Here is a 23,170-nt window from a genome sequence, read left to right as displayed (position 1 = left end):
CACATTGACTGTGGATGGCCCTTATGCATAAACTTAATTGAAAAACATAATTTTCCATCTGCGTGTGGTCAAGCAAGTGTAGTTTGTATAGAATTTTCCACACTATAGGCCTACCTGTAAAGTGTGAACTTGGAAAGTAGCTCAAAGCCACAACAGCAGCAGATCAGAGCTGGAACGAGAAAGCAGAATGTATTTTAATCCTGGCTCTGCGGATGTAATCCAAACCAGTGTCCACCATTTTCATATATTCAAAGTGGGTTGGTAACATTGGTATGCTTTTTTTTTTCTTTTTTTCTTCTCACTTAGCCATGAACGTTTATTCATTTATTTATTTATTGTATAGCCTAATTATTATGTTTATTTTAAAGTAGGGCTGTTTTTTGTCTCGAAATCAGATATGTCACCCGGTGTGTAAGTGATTTTTTTGTAAAATTACAAGATGACATCTGACATATTTTGCATGTCATAACAAACAAAGTGGAAAAAGTGAAATAGTTGCTTGGCTGAGGCGCTCCAGCGGCTGCATGTTCTGTTAAACTGTAGGTGGAGTGCGCCCTCTAGGGACAGCAAGGGGAAAGTACAACAGTTTTGTAAGATCCTCATATTTGTCTGCAAGGCTGGATCTTTCGATTTTATTTTATTTATTTTTCACGGAGTAATGATAACACAAATTGGAATGTTAAATTGTCGTCATCGTAATAATGAATTGTATTTTATATGTATTCTATCTTTTTCAAACGCGTCGTGTTGGATGCGAACATGAAGAGTTTATGCCTTACGGGGGAAACTCGGGAGAAAACACTGTGTGTTGGTTACCAAGTTACCAGGGAACGCCACGGAGCGCCAAGATGGAAGAGTCCATCGCTTAAACAACTGAATTCTTCTGAATAAAACCCATGTAGACAGGACGCAAGAGCATTTGAGCCACTGTTTTCGGTGTAATCAAAAATACTCTTTTGGTCCAACATGGAGGAAGAAGAGACAACACTGGTAAGCTAGCATGGATGCTAACGAGGCTATTTCTTTAGCCTGCTGCTGCAAGGACAGCAAGGATGTGTTGTTTTGCTCTTTTTTTGCTACAGTTATCATGACATAGTTTCTTAATCCTTGGAAATGTCATTGCGGTGTCTAGTTATTTGAAAGCTTTTCTTTTTCTCTCTTTACAGTCTTTAATTCGACATTACTGCTATGAGAAATATTTCAATCATGCTGCAAACGCCTCAGCAGCGGCTCAGAGGAAATTCGGTGATCCCATTTACACCTTTTTACATGCACATTCTGTTCTAATGCAAGGTGAGCCCTCAACAAGTGAAGAAGCATTCTCACGTTCGATTTGAGCAATACTTCAGAATAACCTTAAAGCATGAAAAAAGATTCAACTAACATATGACTTAACAACTTATACATGATTCAGGCTTAGCTTAACTAATAGCCAAACTCCTAAATCCTTAATTAAAGTCCCAGCACGTAGCATGTTAGCCAAAAACTAGACTAAAAAAGCCCTTTAACATAAAAAAGTAGGATGTTTTTATTGTATTAAAAACTTAAACAACATGAGTCCACAATAATCACAATAATAATGATGAATCTCCACTAATTGACCTCTTAGATGGCCTGGAAAAACCCCCTCCTGCTTGTTTCCATGGAGATGCTGTTCTTTTGAAGGGGTGTGCTCAAAATATCAATATTGTGATTATTGTGACGGATTTCTATTGAACAAAATTCTTTTAAGCATTCCTCTTCATTCATTATACATTGATAGAGTTCTACATTGATTAACCTGGTGATTATTAGCTTTAGTCAGGCCAATTATGCTTTTCCCCCAGGTACTTACTGTTGAACAATCATTTAAGTAGATGGTAATTGTATATCTTGTTAAGTATAAACCACAATATTGATCTAAAACGCCTTATTGACTTCCTGTTCAAAACTGCAGAACTGATAAGCCCTGCCTCTTCATAGTGATAATTCACTGTAACAAGCTGCGGATTGTCATTTACATGTTTTTATTTTTGAAAAGTTACTATGACATTTTAGAACCCTACATATGTCCCTCTGAGAAAAGAAATCAATGGTGGAATGTGGGCGGTGCTAGGGGGTAGGCGAAAACGGGACTTTTGCAGTTGTAGGACAATACAGGAATCAATCAAAATACAACTTTGAGTGAACTAATGATGAGGAACCACTGTTGTAGCAAGGTTAAAGGCTCATTAAAGTTGATTTAGCAAAATTTGAAAATAAATAAATCTTCTAGTGTAAGAAAAGTGTGATCAATGGTGTGAACAATATAATTATTTCTAGATCAAATTCACGATGCGATGACGGAGCTGGACACAATCCGAGACAGTCGGGATGTGACTCTCTGCTCTCTCATGGCTCTTGTCTACGCTGAGAGAAAGAAGACCAACCCAGGTATTATGACATATGTAAAATATTATGGCTCGTGATATTTTCTAATGGATCATTTTCTAATATTTACAGACCAAGAAGTCATTCAAGAACTGGACGCCAAGGTCAAAGAGGATCGTAAAAGTGCCTCTCCCAAAAGCCTGTACAATGCCGGCATGTTTTTGTGGCTGTTGGGCCGAAACGACAAAGCGAGGGAGTATGTGGAGAGGATGATCAAGATTTCAAATGGCTCCAAAGAGGTAAGACCTGTCGTTTGACTAAAAACAAATTCATGTATTTGATGCATTATATATGTTTGGTGTCATTTGGCAGGGGGTCATCCTGAAAGCGTGGATCGATGTGACGTCTGGTAGAGAGGCATATGCTAAAAAGGCTGGGAAGTACTTTGATGAAGGACTGAAGGAGAAGCCAGATGTTTTTGGGTTGATGGGGAAGGTAAGATGATGGGGAATGCTCCAATATCCTCAAGACAAACAACAATTACCAGCCATTCATTTAAAGAGAGCCCCCCCCCCCCCATTTTGACCATTTTTATTATGTCTATGATGTTACTTCCAGGAAGAGGTAATTCCACAACTGTTACCTAGCAACTGTATTTTAAACAAGGCCCAAAAGCGTTATGATATGACAAACATGATAACCCCTTTATTTTGATACATGATCATATAAACTGTCAAGAAAAGTGTCATTTTTGTTTAAACTGTCCCTGCATTTATTTTATGGACTGTCACTTGTTGATGACATCACAGAGGGATTCTGTTTTTGAACTTTTGAACTTCCTGTAATTTTCAACTCTTAATTTGTATTTTTTTTATATACAAACTGCAACTTGACTGATGTAAAGCAATGATAATTACCAGTATTTAGTATAGGTTTTATCCCACCAAAGTTAGTCATATGCACTTTAAGCTGCATATAGAGGTATTAATGTTTGCAGGCAATCTTTTTATTACTATTATTATTAATGTTAGACTCACACCTGGACAGATATACTCATAATTGTGACTAAAGAAGGACTAAAGGCATATCACCACACTTGATATTCAACAGAGAGAGTATAATAACCTCTTATGGTCTTATGTATCGCAGGCTCAGTACTATGAATACCGCCAGAACTACTCCGGCGCATTAGAGATGATCAACCAAGTCATTGTGAGTTATCCAACGTTCCTACCGGCCCTGACCAAGAAGATGAAACTGCTGCTCAGCCTACAGGACTGGGAGCAAACTGTTGACGCAGCACACCGGTAAACATTTACATTTCCATTGAGTCCCTGTTCATTTCACCGTAACAAGCGGCACATTGTCATGTACTTTTTTCTTTATTGAAAACTTGCTCAAAATGACATTTTTACACACTGCATGTATCACTCAGGCTCAGAATATTTTTAAATAATTGCAAGTAAGTACAAAGCTGTGGGCGGAGATAGGGGGTAGGGGGAAACGGACATTTTCTGACCACTCAAGTCTACAATGCAGGACAAAACAGGATTACGCAAACATTTAATCATTTATTTATGTCATTATTTTCATTTGAGAATTTAAAAGAAGCAGTAAGTTAATATGACATATATAAAATAACAATAAACAAACAAACATAGGAGTAGGAGGATGTTTTAAATCATATAGTGTCCTTCATCTCTTGAAATGTGTAAGGTGAGTTTACCCAGTTTCTATCAAGATCATGAAATGTGTACTGTCATTTCATTTTCATTTATACATGTTCTATTTCCTTTCTGTAATAGTGTTTTACATGGCAAATACAAACATGTTTTTATTACTATGAATACCCTCTAATGAAATATAACTCTGACTAAGCCATAGAGGAGGGAGCACCGTGACAACATGGTTTAAAGCTCATAAAGGTTTCACTGAAAATCAAAATTAAATTCAAATGCATCACCATGGTTGTGCTAAGCATCTTGACCAAAGCCAGCTAAAAGCAGCGCCTAGCAACTAATCCTTTGTTTACGTTAACTCACCCTTTTGGAACACATTATCCCACTGCTAAAAAGGTCTATTCCCCGCTTCAGTCGGAGGAGTTGGCCTGACCACACAAGGATGTTTGGAGATCAAAAGTGAACTCATTTTTCTTGGTAATGATATTAGAGGAGAGGTTTAACACACTAGTGCAGCTGTTTAAAAGGATTCCATTACTGCCAATTAAAGAAACCCAAGCTCATTTAAAAGTAACACGATGGACTACCTTGACTGGAACTTGTGTCATGTTTCAGGCTTTTACAGCGGGATAAAAATAACCCGGAGGCGTTACGGATGCTGGCCTTACACTCGCTATGCAGGGATGGAGATATCCCCGTGGTAAAAAGAATGCTTAATAATGCTGACATTATTATTCACGTTTTTGGAGGATTTCTCATTTTGTTTTCTATCTCAGTCTTTGAAATTGCTGTCCAACCTCACCACCAGTTTGGATGTTTTGGAGCCTCGGAACTCGGAGCTCTTCTACAGGATGTCGTTAGCCTTTGCCCGCCTCGTAAGACCTTCAGGATTAGTTCTGCTGTGATTTTTGTTGTTTAGGTAGAGTTTTTCAAGTAGAAGTGGGTAATGTAGCAAACTGTAGATGATAATAATGTGTAAAATTTGACTTTCAAGTACATTATTTCCAGATAAGGCTATATAAGGTGATATTTCTGCACTATTGTGGTTTATTTTATAGACATTTCACATCTGACTTATAAGTAAATCTCAACTAATACAGTAGCATTTAGATCTGATTTTATATCTAGGTTTAACATCGGCTCGTATATGCGTATTGATTACATTTGTTTGTTTCAGTGCGGACGTAACGAGAAAGTGCTGGAGCAGACGTTCAAGATGGTGGAGAAGGCTTTCTCTGTGGGCTCAGGAGACGCAGACTTTGCCACAGAGATGGGCTACCAAATGTTACTCCAGAGCAGGATCAAGGAGGCCATGAAGTGGTACAAGAACGCCATGAGTCTGGACGAGACCAGCGTGGCTGCTTTGACAGGTATCTCAACATGTTCTGTAAATCCTGGCTTCAGAAACGAGGCGACTGGAGACAAACTGAAGTAAACTAACACACTTTCACTCATTACCTGAAATCTCGTCTAAAAGCTAATGCTTTTAAGTCTCAAGAAGAAGAAAAAAAGCAAAAAAAAAATATTGCATTCTCAGGGTAGTTTGCTTCTTCTTTCTTACAAAAGATGGAAAAAGTACTATTTTCCAGCCTTGGAATTGTATTTGAGCTTCATAATTGTGTCGTTTGTCATGTCTGTAATATATTTGTAGGTAAACTGAACTATTGTAGGTAACATTTATGTATGTCATAATCTCCTATTAAATATACAACTGATGTAAAATGCAATAGTAAATGTGTTTAAACCAGGCTCTGATATCACTCACATGTAGCCAAGTGTTTTTTATTTTCCAAAACCGCTTTGATTTTTCATATTTTGTGATATTCAGAGGTTCATCCCAGTTTCTCACTTTTCACATTTGCCATTACGGAATTTAGAATGTTTTTGTCTACAAACTGTTAAAGGGTCTGTAGACGGGTCATAATATCCAAATAGGAATATTATATTTCACTACTTATACTGTAAAAATCCTTATCGCTTTTGTGCAAGTCATATTTTAAATGCATCTAAAAAAGTGTTTAATAGTGGTCATTTCTTCCTGGTAGCTACGCTGCAATAGGACAAAATATGATCACTTATGTTTTATAGTAGTTAGACTATAAAACTCTTTTTTTTCCTGATCAATGAAATTATGTCATAAACAAAGTCGACGTCCAAGGAATAAGTGTTGGAAAGTCCATAAAGCAGTGCAATGTCATTGATTTATTGATTGATTCTGGTGGACAAAGTGTATTACAACAGCAGCATCAGCGCACTGGCCTTCTTATAACATTCCCTGTTAAAAGAAATCCACTTTAACATCTTTATTTCCGTTGTCAGGTATAATCCACTGCCAGCTGGTCGAGGGACACCTTCAGGACGCGGAGCAGCAGTTGGAATTTCTGACTGAGATTCAACAGTCCATCGGGAAAACGGGGGTAAGTGGCTGGGCGTTTTTTGTTGCGTTCCCTCCTCGTGCTGTTGAGGTGATCGAACGTGTCCCTGTTTCTGTAGGATCTGCTGTACCTGCGCGCGGTGCTGGCAGTGATGAAGCGGCGTCCTGCAGATGAAGTGCTGGCTCTGCTGAACGAGGCTGTGGACACTCACTTGTCCGCTCTGCAGGGCCTGCCTCTGGGAGTGGACTATTTCGAAAAGCTGAACCCCAACTTCCTCTTGGACATTGTCAAAGAGTATCTTGCATTGTGTCCTGCTAAGGTACTGCCATTATTTATTGGCTTTTTTCTTAGATAAAAGAAAATATGATACAATAGTGAGACATTGTATTGTATTTTTGTTTTTTCTTTCCTTTGTTACCTTTATCTAATGTATATTTGGGTCTGACTTGTCTCAGAACTCTTTCAGGATGGTTATGTGTGAAAACAAAAGTTACAAATAACTACTAGTACGCTTCTTTTTCTCTGCATGTGCAATTTCTCAGACGCCGTTTGATAAATAGTTGTTCTTTCATGAAAAGATATCAGAAGAATTGAATGTCCTTTTAGCGATTAGAACATGTGTCAATAGTCCCAATGTTCCTGTGTTCAATGTCATGGTTGTCATGCGTTTCTCAGCAGCAGACCTTGATAAAAGTGCTTTACTGTTGGTGTTTCAGCCCCCCGCTCAGGGCCAGCCCCCTTGTGCTCAGCTCCAGCGCTGTGCCACGCTCCTGGACACTGTCGTCAAGGTTGTGCCGGGGCTGATCCAGGGACTCTACCTGATGGCCAAAGTCAAATATCTCTCTGGTTTGTCCAACATACAGTCTATTTGTATATTTGTACGTTTATTTTTTCTAATCTTGATCTTATATCTGCTCAGGTGACTTTGAGGCAGCTCAGAGCAGCCTGACCCACTGTCTGCAGCAGTGTCCGTCCTTCGCCGATGCTCATTTGTTGATGGCACAAATTCACCTGGAGCAGGGAAACTTCACCTTGTCTTCACAATCTCTGGAAGTCTGCTTAAGCCACAACTTTGAGGCAAGTTACCAGAACATGTTTTGTTGTAAGTGACCATCTTTTATTTATTTTGATCACAGACTCTTTAGCGATGTAAGTACATTTGTGCTTAGTGTTTTTGGATATCTTTGGACCACACAATCTGCAGTGTCTAACCTGTGCAGTTCTTTATGGTTGTTTCAGTGATGTTGTGTGTCAAACTCGATCTCTTCTGTCTGTCTTAGATCCGAGAAAACCCCCTGTTCCACCTGATCAAGGCGCAATCGCAGAAGAAGGTGGGTGAGCTGACAGAAGCGATCCAGACGTTACAGATGGCCATGAGCCTTCCAGGAGTGCGGAGAGTGGGCTCCTCCTCCAAATCCAGGAACAAGAAGAGTGAGCTGAGCCCCGCTGACTGCGTCTCGGTCTTCCTGGAGTTGGCCGAGGCGCTGTGGCTAAATGGTGAACAGGTACCAATAATAATCACTTACGTTTTCTAGAACTAAACTACAAGATCTCTGTTGCTGCAATAGGAAGCAGAACTTTTCCCCTTTTCCACGATGTTTCCTGGTGAATTGTGTGTATTTGAAGCACAACTAAAGTCAAGTCACAACTGAGTATTAATGGAAGTTGTTGACCTTGTGATGCCCCTGAAAAGTTAACAAATTGTTCTCTAGAAGAAATTATAGAAATCACAAAACAGTTTAAGAAATAAAAGAGAATAGTGCAAAGAAAATCCTTCATTCATTCTTCAGGAAAACTAAAATATAAAATAACAAGCATATAAACAATAAAAGACAAAAAGAAAATCAGATAAATAAATAGATATAGATTTACTGTAGAACAAAACCATACAAAGATTTACAAATAAAAAATCAATCAAATCAATACAATAATGGACTGGGGGCCAATGAAGTGATTTTGAGGATTGGTGAAATATCATCAAATGTACAAGTTCCCCTCAAGTCGTGGCGCGGTGTTTTGAACTGCAGCCGAGCCAACACCATAATAAAAAACATGATCATATTCACATTCTAAGAGAGCAGATGAACATCAGACTTTATTGTTTTTTTGCCTTTTTAATGGTTTGGTTATAGTTAGAGAAATGTTTGTAAAAATGTTTAAATGATGAACTATAATACCGGTAGTAGGGTTGAATTCACTGATACATCCTCTCTTGAACCAATCAGTGTTACTCCTTAATCCATTTCCTAATAAAAGACAGATACTGTGACTCATGAATCATCTTTACACTGCTGCTCTCACCTTCTAAACTGTTAAAGTGTAACGTTTCAGCACGAGGCGGCTAAAGTGATGCAGGATGCCATCATCTCCTTCTCGGGGACTCCAGAAGAGCTGCGTGTTACTATAGCCAACGCAGACCTGGCCCTGCTGAGAGGAGACACGGAGCTGGCTCTGAGCATGCTCCGCAACGTCACCCCAGAGCAGCCCTACTACATCCAGGCCAAGGAGAAGATGGCCCACATCTATCTGCACCACAGGAGGGAGAAGCGGCTCTACGCCAGCTGCTACAGGTGCTGGATGTAGACGTCACTCAAATGTTGTAGACGTTAGGCCTTAGTTATTTTATTACTTGGTTTACGGATCCGCCGCACTTAGATTATTGATTTCTACAATATAAATTAAATCAATTATTATCCATTTTTATTTACCACATTTTCTTCAGCGTGTTTTGCCGTGACTAAAGGGTGCACACTCAAGCGTCAGTTCTGTCTGTCTAAAACACGCTAAATCTACTGTTACACGCTCCTGCGCGCCGCGTCTCCCCCCCTCCCCCCCGTGGTGCGTTTTGGGCAAACCCGGAAGAAAACATCTTTTCAAATTATATTTTTATTTCGCCCATCTGTGCAATATATTTCATAAAAAAATCCGTAAACCAAGTAATAAAATAACTGCGGCCTTATGCACCGACGGTCTTTTAGTCCAGAACAGCTCCACTTCTCGACTGAGGGGCAGGACTTTCTTTTCTGTTCTTGTTTTGCTCACTATATTCACTATATACCGCAAAATGTGAACTGAAAGTAGTTTCTCCGTTATTATTATTTATTTTATTTCAGTTTATTTGACAAGGACAAGTGTGTTTCATCAGTTTTTTAGTCAGCGTCAGTGATAAATGTGATAAAGGTGAGTGTAGCTGCAGTGTTCCTGTTCTTTATCTGCTTTTTTACAACATGATTTTCTTTCTAACTAACTAAATATTCAGCAAAATGGTAGACTTTTATATTTGTTTTTTAGACCATTGCAGCTCTTCTTTGTGTTTGGAGCAGCTCCTACAGATTATGTCATTAATTGTGTGTTATTTGATCAGTGTTTAGGGCTGCAAAATATACCGCTATCAAATTTCAGTGGTTGCAATTAGCGAAACGCAAATCAACCCAGTTATTTAAGTCCTTTGCGAAACAACAAAGTATCGTGTCTTATTCTGTGTAAAAGCGGCCAACCCTTTAGTTTAGACATCTCCCAACATGTTCTGAAATGTATTCTGTGATGAGTTAAGCATTTGAACTTTCAACCTTCTCCCTGACGTTGATGCACCTGGATTTGTTTCAAATGCGCACTTTGAACACGTAAAACACAAATCATTAGTTATTTTCATATTGATTGTACTGTGACACCTAAAATTGTGCAGAATGCAAGACAAATTTGTACTTTTTGCGTTTCAGGGAGATAGTGGAGAAGCTGCCCAGCCCCCACACGTACCTCCTGCTGGGAGATGCCTACGTCAACATCCAGGAAGTAAGTCGACTTTGGTGAGCTCTACAATGAAGAAAGGTTATGTAGAGGATAGAAAATGGAACGGGATATAATTTCCACGAGATCAAACGCACGAGAACGAGACGATGTAATTTCTAAACTGTTATTTTATATATATTTTTTGCTGTCATCAAAGCGCTGCTGGTTTGATGTAACTCACTAGCATTTACACATTTTTCTGTCGAGGATAAATGTGCATAATCTTGTGATCGTTTTATTTAGCAAAATCATGTGGCATGAGATTTGGACAATTTCTAGGAGTCTATTATCATTGTTTGGCTGTAACCTTGACCATTTTCTGATAATCAAAAAGATGACCGCTTATATTATTGACAAAGTAAACATGTACTTAGCTGCACTTCCCCGCTCTCAGATTGAATATGGCAATGTTCTCTCTCCAGTTTTAATCAGATCCGGATGTTTTTCTTGCTTCTTGTTTGTGTCATTGTCAGTATTGCGAGCACAAAGAATGACTCATCTCACCACACGACTTCACACACAGAATAATCTTTTTCATTTTTCTGGTTGGAGGATCTGCCACTTATATTTATTGCAGAAGTTATTAATTGCAGTATGTTGGAGAGGCTAATAGAATTGCAAGTATGCTACGGTTTCCTGAAATGAAGCAAAGGATCATGGTCTGTTGTGTTCCTTCTTATTTCTTTTTTTTAGCTGTTGCTGTAACAAACTAATGCATTTAAGTAAAGAGGATTACAATTTGATGTATTAAGACTTTTAACGATTCGGTTATTGTTACATCACTACTTGTTTGTCCACCAAAGTATGGCATTAAAGCGTTTATTCAGGTATTTCTATTGCTTAAAATATACCTTGAAATTCTGGCAAACCGTCCAGCGCCTCAGGAGGGGGAAAGAGTGTCTCACCAACACCGTTTACGGTGCGGGTGGAGACCTGCTGACCTCGACTGAGGATGTCGTCGGACGGTGGAAGGAATACTTTGAGGATCTCCTTAATCCCTCAGTCACGTCTTCCAAAGAGGAAGTAGAGACCGGGGACTCGGAGGCTGGCTCATCCATCACCCAAGCTGAAGTCACTGAGGTTGTTCGCAAACTCCTCGGTGGCAGGGCTCCGGGGGTGGATGAGATCCGCCCTGAGTACCTAAAGTATCTGGATGTTGTAGGACTGTCTTGGCTGACACGTCTCTGCAACTTTGCGTGGCAGTCGGGGACCGTGCCTCTGGACTGGCAGACCGGGGTGGTGGTCCCTCTGTTCAAGAAGGGGGACCGGAGGGTGTGTTCCAACTACAGAGGGATCACACTCCTCAGCCTCCCGGGTAAGGTCTATTCCAAGGTAATGGAGAGGAGAATCCGACCATCGGGTGCTCGAGGGTTCATGGGAGTTTGCCCAACCAGTCCACATGTGCTTTGTGGATCTGGAGAAGGCTTTCGACCGTGTCCCTCGGGGTGTCCTTTGGGGAGTGCTCCGGGAGTACGGGGTCCGGGGCCCTTTGCTCAGGGCTGTCCGGTCCCTGTATGACCGGAGCAGGAGCTGTGTTCGCATTGCCGGCAGTAAGTCAGACCTGTTCCCAGTGCATGTTGGACTCCGCCAGGGCTGCCCTTTGTCACCGCTTCTGTTCATAATTTTTATGGACAGAATTTCTAGGCGCAGTCAGGGGTCGGAGGGTGTCCGGTTTGGGGACCACAGGATCTCATCTCTGCTGTTTGCAGACGATGTTGTCCTGATGGCTCCATCAAACCCGGACCTGCAACATGCACTGGGACGGTTTGCAGCCGAGTGTGAAGCGGCTGGGATGAGAATCAGCACCTCCAAATCCGAGGCCATGGTTCTCGACCGGAAAAAGGTGGCTTGCCCTCTTCAGGTGGGTGGGGTGTCCTTGCCCCAAGTGGAGGAGTTCAAGTATCTCGGGGTCTTGTTCACGAGTGAGGGCAGGATGGAGCGTGAGATCGACAGGCGGATCGGTGCAGCGGCTGCAGTGATGCAGTCGCTGCATCGGACCGTTGTGGTAAAGAGGGAGCTGAGTCGAAAGGCTCGGAGTAGAGCCGCTGCTCCTCCACGTCGAGAGGAGCCAGCTGAGGTGGCTCGGGCATCTGTTCCGGATGCCTCCTGGGCGCCTCCCTCGGGAGGTGTTTCAGGCATGTCCCACCGGGAAGAGGCCCCAGGGAAGACCCAGGACACGCTGGAGAGACTATGTCTCTCGGCTGGCCTGGGAACGCCTCGGGATCCCCCCGGAGGAGTTAGAGAAAGTGTCTGGGGAGAAGGAAGTCTGGGAGTCCCTGCTCAGACTGCTGTCCCCGCGACCCGGCCCCGGATAAAGCGGCAGAAGATGGATGGATGGATGGATAAGTTTAATATTGTACCATGGAACATTCCAGAAAAAGCAATCATTCTCTATCGAAACAAGCAATTTGCATATTTTCCACCGGTAAAATGACATAGTGCACTCTTAAAATGTCCAAAAAACCAGATGCCAATAAAAATACTGATGCCGTTAGTTACATTTTATAAAGTTTTTTTAAACACTGTTCTATTAAAAGCTCTGACTGTGACCCGTGTTCATCTCCAGCCAGAAAAGGCCATCGAGATCTACGAACAAGCGCTGAAGAAAAACCCCAAAGATGGAGCTCTGGCCTGTAAAATCGGCAAAGCTTTGGTCAAGACCCACAACTACGTGAAGGTTTGTGCCGCCGCCGCTCTGTTTGCAGCTCTGTTTGCAGCTCTGTCCGTATGAGGCGCTGGTGCTGACCCGGGACTTTACGCACACAGGCTATAAACTACTACGAGGCGGCTTTAAAGAGCGGCCAGCAGAACTTCCTCCGCTACGACCTGGCCGAGCTGCTGATGAAGATGAAGCAGTACGAGCGCTGCGAGAAGGTGGTGCAAGAGGCCCTCCATCACGAACCAGGTGCAAAAGACTCATTTGTGACGTGTTTGTACTTTTTAGACTTACTCAAGCGTGTAGGAATCTATCAAAACTCAACTTGGAGGAAAACTAATGATAAGGAAACACTGTGGAAGGTTACATTTTGTTAAAGATGATTTGACAAATGTGTATACTTTGTTTATTCATTTATTTTATTGGAATAACATATATTAATTAACAAAGAAGAAGGTTTAAATACGCTAGATTTCTTGATCCAAATACATAAAGAATCATGAGTAAAAATAATCGTGAGAAAGCAGGTTAAATTTTGCTATGAACTGTAGCCGCTAGCATTGAATTTGGTTAAAATTAAAATGAATGAAACTGGTGAAACATACAGATGACATCATGCAGTGGGGCTCTCCATTTTTTATTGACTGATTTTCTTAGACAGTTAATTTAATCCAATTATACATTTTAAATGATGGCAACTTTCTAACTCTGACTGTGTTCGGTTCGAAATGTTTTTTAAATATTCAATGCATTTATTTAAGTCCCTCAAATTCAACAGTTTAAAACTTCTGTGTAAAATTGCTAACGCCTTGCTATGCTAAATTCACTTTGAATTTTCACACTGAATTTAGTTTAGAGTTTGAGGGCTTGAAAATCGATCCAATGAATATTTAAAAGGTGAATTTTTCTCTCTTTTTTTGTTAATTTAAACACACAATGAGAAAACACACAATGAAAAGGAATAGCCTACTGCAAAACTCGGCAATTAACATTCAAAATAGAAACCATTTTATTTTTATTTTCTTCCAAGGTTGCAAAATTCCCCAACATTTGAAGATGAATCCGTTGTGTACAGGACTTTAAAGTGGCGTCTCAGCAGCAGGTGGAGTCTTAACCCACGCGTCCTTAAAGGGGAGCGCACACGGATGTTTGACTCACACTCATGACGCACGCTGCACTGGATGGACTTCTCTGATTGGAGGATTCACTGCTGAATAGTTTAAACACAAACTGTATGAGTCAAAATTGCCATTAGATCTTGAATTGTATAAACGTAATAAGAAAAGAAAACACCCTTAAGAAAACGTCATCTGTCTTCATTAAATGCCTGCTGCACTGTTGCCATGGCCTTTTCTCATTCTGTGCACAACTCTCTAATGAGTCTGCCCCATTTGTTTACCGTTGCCCCTGTTAATCCTCTTTCCTGATTCTGTTGAGTCAAAGGTTAGCTTTCTTTATATAGGAAAAAGGACCGACAATAATGACCATGCTTTTGTGAGGAAAACAAATAAGGAAACAGCTAATCAAATATGGGTTTTTGTCCATTGCTAGGGACGATCTGAAAGGGATTTTTAGGGATATTAGTTTTTATTATTTTATTTATTAGTATTGTCTTATGCTAGCTGTTTTTATTTTATTTTATTTTTATTTTTCCCCTCCATTCCGTATTAAGAAATGAGAGGTTTTGTCTATAGGAGTTTTTGTTTATAAGAGTTTTGTTTATAAGAGTTCTTCTATTAAGAGTGATTTTTAAACTTTTCTTTTAAAAGTTTTCCGTTGCAACAATGAAATTTCCCCATTTGTGGACAATAAAGGAATATCTTATCTTATATCCAACGTATGTCTGGCTGCAGAATGTATTTATCTGGTTATAAAAGAATTTGTCATGATTGAGGGCACATACGGCCATATTGTTAGCCTAAATATTCTTCTATTTACATGTTTTATCATTATTCAATACTAAATCAAAGCTGATTTAGACTGTTTAAGGATAATCATGTATAAATGCAGCCTTTTTCAATGTTTTCAAGATAAAACAGTAACTTTCTGTCAAATGGAGGAACTCAGTGTTGCAATATTGATACTTTTGTGTTATATTGTGCATTCCTACTGAGAACAACATGCACTGTGGGAGCTGATAAAATAAATATCAGAGCCAAATATCGTCTGATACCAATACTGAGACAAAAATATCGTCCATCTCTATCCATCACTATAACATTAAATATGTTCTGTTCCCCAGTGACTGACCTCACCGGACTCTCGGACGACTGCCGCTACCTCGTCCTTTTAGCTAAGATTCAAAACAAAGTGGGCCAGACCGAAGGCGCGTTTCATTCCTTGCAGAAGGTCAGTCACTTCATCGCATCACTTTTCATTCATAAGCAAACCAAACGCAAACCCAAACCGCTCCGCTCTCCTCCGCACAGGCCCGCGACGTCCAGGCAAAAGTGCTGAAGCGCGTTCAGATGGAGCAGCCCGACGCCATCCCGGCCCAGAAGCAGCTCGCCGCTGAGATCTGCTCCGAGATCGCCTCGTACTACAGCAGCCAGCGGGGCAACGAGCACGCCGTCAAGTTCTACAAAGAGGCACTTGTGTATTGTGAGACCGATGGCAAGGTCAGTGAATGAGCAGGCTCTCTGTCCTGCCCGCAGCTGCGCCACACAACATTAAGCCCTGTGTTTGTACTACACTGTGTGGGCTGAAGCAGATTTACAGAATGACTGATCGTGGACTAAAAACATCCCAAAAAGATTGTCACATCTGAACGCTCCCGAATGGCCGACCTGTTCCTTACGTGTTACTTTTAGCGGCCACACTTTACTTCACAGCTGGTCATTCACTGATGCACGTTTATTGTCGTTTCCCGCTTTGCAAACTAAACGTGTATAATTAGTTGCAGACAGCACACAGTGGTCTTGTTTTCACCCTCAGAACTGCTGTGCTGAATATATCTGTACTGAGACACACTATAAGGCAAAACAAAACGTGTACCACACAAAATCGCTTTAAGGTCAGTGAGCACAACCAGAATTAACTCATATATAAGGCGCACTTTTTAGCATTTTTTGAGAAAATTTAAGGCTTTTAAGTGCATCTTATTGTGCGGAAAATACGGTACTTGGAAAAAATCTGTTACAGCCCATTTAAAATGCAAAATCTACTTTTTAAAATTTGTTTATGCAATATTGTTTTCCCATATGTTTCACAATTTCTATACTTAATGATTTACTTTATTCAGAAAGACAATGTTTTTTTTTAATCTTCATGAATGTGTTCTCTGTTGTAGGTGATGCTGGAGTTGGCTCGTTTGTACCTAACCCTGAATGAAGTGGACGCTTGCCAGGAACAATGCAGTGTTATTTTGATGAACGACCAGTTTAATGAAGACGCAACGCTGGTACATCACAAATACATTCAACTCAACCGTGACCTTGAGCGGTCAAACAAGTCATTTGTCCTGTGACTTTCTCCACAGATGATGGCCAACCTTATGTCCAAGAAGCAGGATTATGAAAAGGCTGTTTTCCACTATAGACAACTTCTGGAGCGCAAACCAGGTACGACCAATTATATTCAGTCAAGAAGTCTCCTGCAACAACGTGTCTTCGTAGTGACATTTCCCTGTGACAAGCAGCAGGTTGTCATTTCACGTTATTCTTTGACAAGTGGCTATGTGACATTTTAAAGCATGTATCACTCTAAATTATTCCAATAATTACTACTAAGTACAGCGATGTGGGCGGGGCAGGGAGTAGTGTAGTATTCAATTGTATTACATTTTTAGCACTCTGTAACTAGTAATATATCATGTTTAATATATAATTACAATTTTAGTGTGAAGCAACTTGCCCAACAACTGGATAAGTGTGAACACATCCTAGGGCATGTTGTAATATGTAAATTAGAACAAAAACAATCAAATCACTTCGATCTACAATCTATTTTTTGAAGTACCTGATCTTGAAACCGTAAACAGGGGAAATATGTGGGTTAAATGTATTTTAACTAGTTCCTCACGCTCACAAACCCTTTAGCACACGGTAATATTCACAATTCATTAATCGTCTTTCACATAAATGACCAAAAACCCAAATTATACTTCTGCCATAGTATTCAACCGTCCCATCCTTGTACTTTTTCAGACAACTACTTGGCTGTGTTCCATCTGGTCGACCTGTTAAGGCGAGCTGGGAAACTGGAGGAGATTCCCCGATTTCTGGAGCTGGCCGAAAAACACTCCCCCAGGACGAAGCTTGACCCTGGCTTTAATTACTGCAAAGGCCTCTATCTGTGGTAAACCTGCTGGAGCCTGCCGGGCCCCTGCTCCTCTGGGGACATCTGGTTCACTTCTAACATCCCGTGTGACTCCCGTTTGGCGTTTAGGTACACGGGCGAGTCTAACGACGCGCTGAGGCACTTTAACAAGGCACGCAAGGACAGCGAGTGGGGCCGGAACGCAGCCTACAACATGATCGAGATCTGCCTCAACCCCGACAACGACACCATGGGGGGAGAGGTGTTCGAGAACCTGGACGGAGAAATGGGGTGGGTGCAGGTCGTGTCCACGTCGCAGCTGCATTTGTGTATTTCAGATGGTTTTAAGTCTACGGCGCACTCTTAGTGACCTGAGCACCTTTTGAAGAGCTTTAAGTAGGTGTGGTCATTCAATGTTTTAACCTTTGTGTTTTCCTGGGGTCATTTTTAACCTCAACTCAACTTTGTCACTGCAGAACTTTTTCATTTCTTCATGAAGTACCAGTGTTTATGATGTGAGCAGGTCTGAGTGAATCCCATTGAATTGAGGAATTGGGGAAACTGTTGTCAACCAGTGTCACTTTTTGCTCCAATCCAAATATCTAACATTTTTATAAGACAAAACACACACTCAATTCAGACCACTCCCACCTTCGAATTCACCAAATAGTTTGGATTCAGCACAGTCATGTCATTTTATTGTTAGAGTTTTTTTAATGTCAAAAATGTCACCTTTTCACATAATCAAGGTCTTTTGGCACAAAATATATAAATGGGAGGTAAATTTGGTAGTAGGAAGTCAGACTAACAATATACCTCAAAGTATAACAAAACATTTAATTTATAGCTGAGTCAAGAGTAAATAAAATAAAGTAATTACCAGTAGAATCTTCAATTTTTTTTTAGATACATCCCACTTGGTAATTTACAAACTAATGTTGCTAACTACTAAAAGTCACTGGATATTTTAGGTTCAAACATCCTTTTTAAACACAAAGGAAAGTAAAGCACAGTTGTCAGTAGATGTGTTATTACAGGTTGTTTTAACATGTAATCTGGATATAACAACAGAGTCACAGTGTGTTACATCTGAGTTATGTTATCACAGGTTGTTACACATTGCGTCACTCTGAGGTAGTTACGGTGTATCAAATATAGAGTAAACAAACTGTGTAGCCCTCAACGTGCAGTTTAGACTCGAACCAAGCCTAATGTAGTATTCGAACATACGTTTTAGTAACTCCACGGAGAAGCAGGAGTCGGAGCAGCTGGCGGTGAGGACGGCGGAGAAGCTGCTGAAGGAGCTGAAGCCTCAGACCGCAGGAGGACAGCTGCAGCTCCGCATCCTGGAGAACTACTGTCTGTTAGCCACCAAACAGAAGCCCAGCGTGGAGAAGGCCCTCAACGTCTTCACAGAGATCGCAAACAAAGAGGTGGGTCAACTCCAGAAGGACAGGCGCGGTTCCACTGTGTAAATAGAAAAGTCATAAAGGAGGTTGAGGTTGTGCTTTAATGACTGGCACGCTCTGTTACACTCAACACCAATACTTTATACAGCTACTATACTTTTATATGACATATTTTTTCTCTTTTCTTTTGGAATATTGCGGTTTAAGCCTGATGCGCTGTGGGTTAAACATACAGTGGCTTTAGTAAACTCTCACACCTGCTTTATTTCCTTTTTAAATATATAAATTGGGGGAATTAGCGGTATATTTCTTTTGAGTTTATGTGTAGGGCGTGATACTTACATTTACATGACCAGTAAAAATCGGATAACTGGAATAATCAGATGACCCAATATTAAATCAGATTTTTGGTGTTTGTTTTTAAAGGAACTGCTGTATTTGGAAGGCAATGTACAGTGACATTTAAAAAAACTCTTTCAATATTTAACATTTTCTGTTTCATTTTTTTTTATCTTTCACATATTACTTTGCATAATTTCCCTTGTTAAAACCTGCACGTGTGGAAAAATTGGAATGAAAATCCGATTACTCACATAATGTAACTGTTTACATGACCTGTCAGTAATCTGATCACTCCAGAAAACACTAAAATATCAGATTTTTATTTTACATGTGAATATAGCCACTGTGATTTTTTATTTTTTATTTTTTGTATCATGAAGGGTAGAATTTTAGAAACAGAAATTAGTTTATTCATATTTGGTATCTGGTTAAGCTGTAATCAAATTTGTTGAAACTTGGGACTTTTTGAGAGCCAGTTTTCATTCCTTCATTCATTTAACTCATTTAGTCGTTTCATTCATTTTTAGGCTCAGTAATAGATTTCCTATTTCCTTTTCCCTGTATTCATTCAGAAAGACCATGTGCCCGCGCTGCTCGCCATGGCAACAGCCTACATGATGCTCAAACAGACTCCCCGAGCCAGAACGCAGCTCAAACGCATCTCCAAAATGACCTGGATGGTCGAGGACGCGGACGAGTTCGAGAAGAGCTGGCTGCTGCTGGCCGACATTTACATCCACTCTGGAAAGTACGACATGGCCACGGAGCTTCTCAAGAGATGCCTCCACCACAACAAGGTGGAGCAGCACTTTTACAATGTGATGTCAGAGTGTTGGTGCTTTTTCTGTTTCATACAAAGTGAATTCATGCCAACTTTACTATTAAAAGGTTTGAGCCAGAGCACAAGACTCATTCAGCTAGATTTGAAAGACCAATCAGTAGAGATGGGCGAGTTGATACCAAATATGGATACTGACCGAGGTATTGAAAAGTAATGATACCCATGCAAAAATATTGATACTCAAAAAAAACTCTCAAAAATATATATATTTTATTTTTGTATATTTTTTTTTCCTTTTTTAAAAAATATTTATTTGTATTATATTATTTTTTATTATTATTTTTATTACATAGTTTATAGTTTAGATTTTCTGCACATGTATTTACTTTCAAATATTAATTCAAACTGGGTTGTAAACAAAATAATAACAAGATAATATTCTAAACTCATTGGTTGTATGTTTGATGTCATAATATTACATGGCATCGGGTTGAATAAAAAAAAATCACTGGCATTGCCCATAATCACAAGGGTTTTGACTCTATACAAAAGAAAAGAAAATGTGAAAAGAAAATGCTAATTAATAGTTCTAATTGATATTTTCTCAGGCTGAGCGATTTCATTTTGCTCGTACAAAGTTGATAATAGATTCATTTGGAGCACTTCATGCTTAAAACCTCCAACCTCGCATACTTGAATGTATATTTACATAATGTTGATACAAGAGCTAAATATAGTGTGAATCATACATTTATTTGGGACCGGCAGACAGATCGCAGTGGTCATGACTCAACAGTTGGTCATGGGCTGATTCGCTATACCCTAGTTTCAGTATTTTAAGGGTTCCGCTGAATTGAAGTATAAATATTGTTTCAAGTCTGTGCAATGGAGTGTGTAGAGTAGAGTATATGTGTCATAAAAGAGATGTTGGTTTGTGTGTGTGGCTCCAGTGTAATACAGACTACACCGGCTTTATAAACATGCGTGTCCTGTACTCAACACGTTACTTAGCATAACTAGCATAACATAACACGTGTCTTTTCTCATCAGTCTTGCTGTAAGGCCTATGAATATCTGGGCTACATAATGGAAAAGGAGCAGTCGTTCTCTGATGCAGCGCTCAGCTACGAACATGCTTGGAAATTTGGAAATTGCTCTAATCCAACCATTGGTATGCAAATCACATTTCAAAGTAAAACGGACATGTAATCACACGTGCCCAAGGACACTTTTTCTATTATTATTTTTGTGCTCAGGATACAAGCTGGCTTTCAACTACCTGAAAGAAAAGAGACATGTTGATGCAATAGATGTGTGTCATAAGGTAAGTTATTTGAAATACATGTAAGAATAGCTTCTATAAACCTCCTGTGCTTCTGCAGGTTCTGGCTGCTCATCCGAATTACCCAAGAATAAGGAAGGACATCCTGGACAAAGCCAGAGCGGCCCTCAGGCCCTGAAAGTGGAACTGAAAGAGTGTCTGATGGATGTGCTCCAATCCAAATGTGTTCAAGAGAAAACAGAAGAGATTTTATATTATACTGAGTGTGTGTGTGTCTCCTGTCCCCTGCATTCAGTTTGATCATTATAGACCTCATTTTAGAGGTCTGATTTATATTGTACCAAGGCTGTAGTTTATATGTGCAGCTCAAAATAAAGTTGAAAAAGTTATTTTTTAAAATGTCTGCTTATTACAGTCAAGATAAATGTACACTTTTTTAACCAGAGGGCTCCACTTACTAGATTTACTTATTACTTTCTCAAGTCGACCTACTTAAGAAGCTGCAAGTTGCATTTCCTCTATACATAGTGCTTGTACCTTCCCTTAAAGTTCTTAAGGTTTTTCTAATTATGACTTTGTTTAATGTGATTAAAGGTTATCACAGTTTTAAAATTACAGTTGGTGAAGGAAAGTGTTTTAAAGAAGTTTGAAATAAGAGGAAGTAGCTTTGAGTTCAGAATCATTCACACACATTTTTCTGACCCTTTAAACTTTTATTTAAATGAACGTGTCATATTTTCATCTGTCAAATCATTATTAGACACGTTTTGGATATAGCCTAGTGTGATGTCATGATTTTCAATCTAAGGGGAAAAAACAAACTACAAAAAAGGCTAAATAAGGATAAAACTTGGAAATGTGTTTATTCAAATCTTAAAGACACAGTATGTAACGTTTAGCCGAAAACTAGACTAAAAGAATATATATATATATATATATATATGGTTACATTTCACTAAAAACATGTATGTGAGCGGGCTTGCATCTCCACAAACCTGACTCATACTTGGCCTGCTTGTTTCCATGAAAATTGCATTCCTTCAGCTATAATAGTCCACTGTATGGTAGTATCTGCATAGTGAATGTTCCGTAGTATGGCTTTATCTTTCTATGTCCATGGAATTATACAGATGACTTTCCACCACCAGAAAGTTACATATTGTGCCTCAAAGTGTTTTAGGGAACATGTCATACACACTTTAAGCTACTGTGTTTTATTTTTCAAACGTTTGATACCAGAATTACACATGAGTACATATACTATAAATCTACAAATACTTTTACTGCCTTATTGCACCAACATTCAAAGACAAACCAGGCTTTCCTTTGACTTCTAGAGGCTGTTTCCTTAAGCCCAGTTTGCCCTTTGCTTTGTCTCATTTGCAGTTACGCACGACACTAATCATTAATTGCATTTTTCTTTGTGGATCCTTCGTCTCATAGTCAAACATTAACATTCCGAACAGGGGGAGAAAAGAGCAGGACGCAGTGAACATTTTAATGGACACAATAAAAGTGGGGTGCCTGCTGATGGTCGGAACAGCCACCACCACAAACACACACTGTAGATGCACCGTGCCCCTCCACCTCCCGGGACGCCCCGCGGACACGGACCGGAGACTCCCCGTTTAAGACTCTGGTACGTCTTTGCGCCTTTTGCACTTCTGTTTTTACGCGTGAAATCTCTGCGAAGCGTCACATTTCCCCAGGGAACCGCGTCGGGGGTTCCGGGGCACAATCCGCCGCGCGCGTTCCTTTCCCGATGCGTTTCCCCGGCAACCGCCCCCAGTGAATGACCGGAGTCGAACCAATGCGATTAATGACAGCCCATTGTGGGACAGGAGCACCTCAGCGGGGCAAACCAGGGCTCTCACGCGCGCGGGACGCAATCAGAGTCGAACTAAACTTAAACTAAACTTAAACTAAGAAGAAGACGCGTGATGGTGGCAGCTTGATGATTTTCTGGTGCTCGTTGCAGGTATGGGAGTGTCCCATGGAAGTGTCCCGCGGAGCTGTGTCCACGCGGGTGAGCCCCGTCCCCCGGCGCATGCGCGGTGGCACGTACCTGAGAGCAGAGGAGCGCACCTGGACGGGACGAGACGGAAGTTTGTCTGAGCCGCGTCTGCCGTGATCGAAACCTGCCGTTTTCCGCGCGATCCGAGAGTCACAAGCGCAGTCCCGGGGTTCGGAGGGGTCAGAGCAAAAGCCTGGACGGTCCGGAGAGGAGAGGAGCATGGCCTCGTGGGGATTG

At 40.5% G+C, this 23,170-nt stretch overlaps 1 protein-coding gene across 1 annotated transcript; it reads left to right on the top strand.

Moving 5' to 3' along the window:
• The first annotated feature begins 809 nt into the window (after positions 1–809).
• On the top strand, positions 810–21,161 carry ttc21b (tetratricopeptide repeat domain 21B). Its single transcript, XM_072444324.1, has 29 exons — positions 810–990; positions 1,167–1,293; positions 2,302–2,412; positions 2,482–2,648; positions 2,722–2,844; positions 3,499–3,656; positions 4,644–4,728; positions 4,805–4,903; positions 5,206–5,398; positions 6,348–6,445; positions 6,522–6,722; positions 7,120–7,249; positions 7,323–7,480; positions 7,684–7,908; positions 8,735–8,973; positions 10,123–10,195; positions 12,759–12,869; positions 12,959–13,097; positions 15,091–15,197; positions 15,278–15,466; positions 16,138–16,248; positions 16,327–16,408; positions 16,994–17,144; positions 17,235–17,396; positions 18,343–18,538; positions 19,429–19,653; positions 20,688–20,808; positions 20,894–20,961; positions 21,020–21,161. Exons 1-29 carry the CDS (start codon positions 967–969, stop codon positions 21,095–21,097), a joined length of 3,951 nt encoding a protein of 1,316 aa, XP_072300425.1. The 5' UTR covers positions 810–966; the 3' UTR covers positions 21,098–21,161.
• Positions 21,162–23,170: the final 2,009 nt, after the last annotated feature.

Source organism: Eucyclogobius newberryi, unplaced genomic scaffold (genome assembly GCF_026437365.1).
Source record: "Eucyclogobius newberryi isolate DKJ021-1_F unplaced genomic scaffold, fEucNew1.0.hap1 SCAF_14, whole genome shotgun sequence".
Classification (NCBI taxonomy): domain Eukaryota; kingdom Metazoa; phylum Chordata; class Actinopteri; order Gobiiformes; family Gobiidae; genus Eucyclogobius; species Eucyclogobius newberryi.
This window is presented reverse-complemented; position numbering and strand designations above follow the sequence as displayed.

What these genes read in the sequence shown, in the direction of transcription:
- ttc21b (XM_072444324.1), top strand. Translation starts at nt 967, where the DNA reads ATGGAGGAAGAAGAGACAACACTG. An exon ending in CAGAGATCGCAAACAAAGAG is followed by an intron (nt 18,539 to 19,428) that starts GTGGGTCAACTC and finishes GTATTCATTCAG; the next exon opens with AAAGACCATGTGCCCGCGCT. An exon ending in GATGCCTCCACCACAACAAG is followed by an intron (nt 19,654 to 20,687) that starts GTGGAGCAGCAC and finishes TTTTCTCATCAG; the next exon opens with TCTTGCTGTAAGGCCTATGA.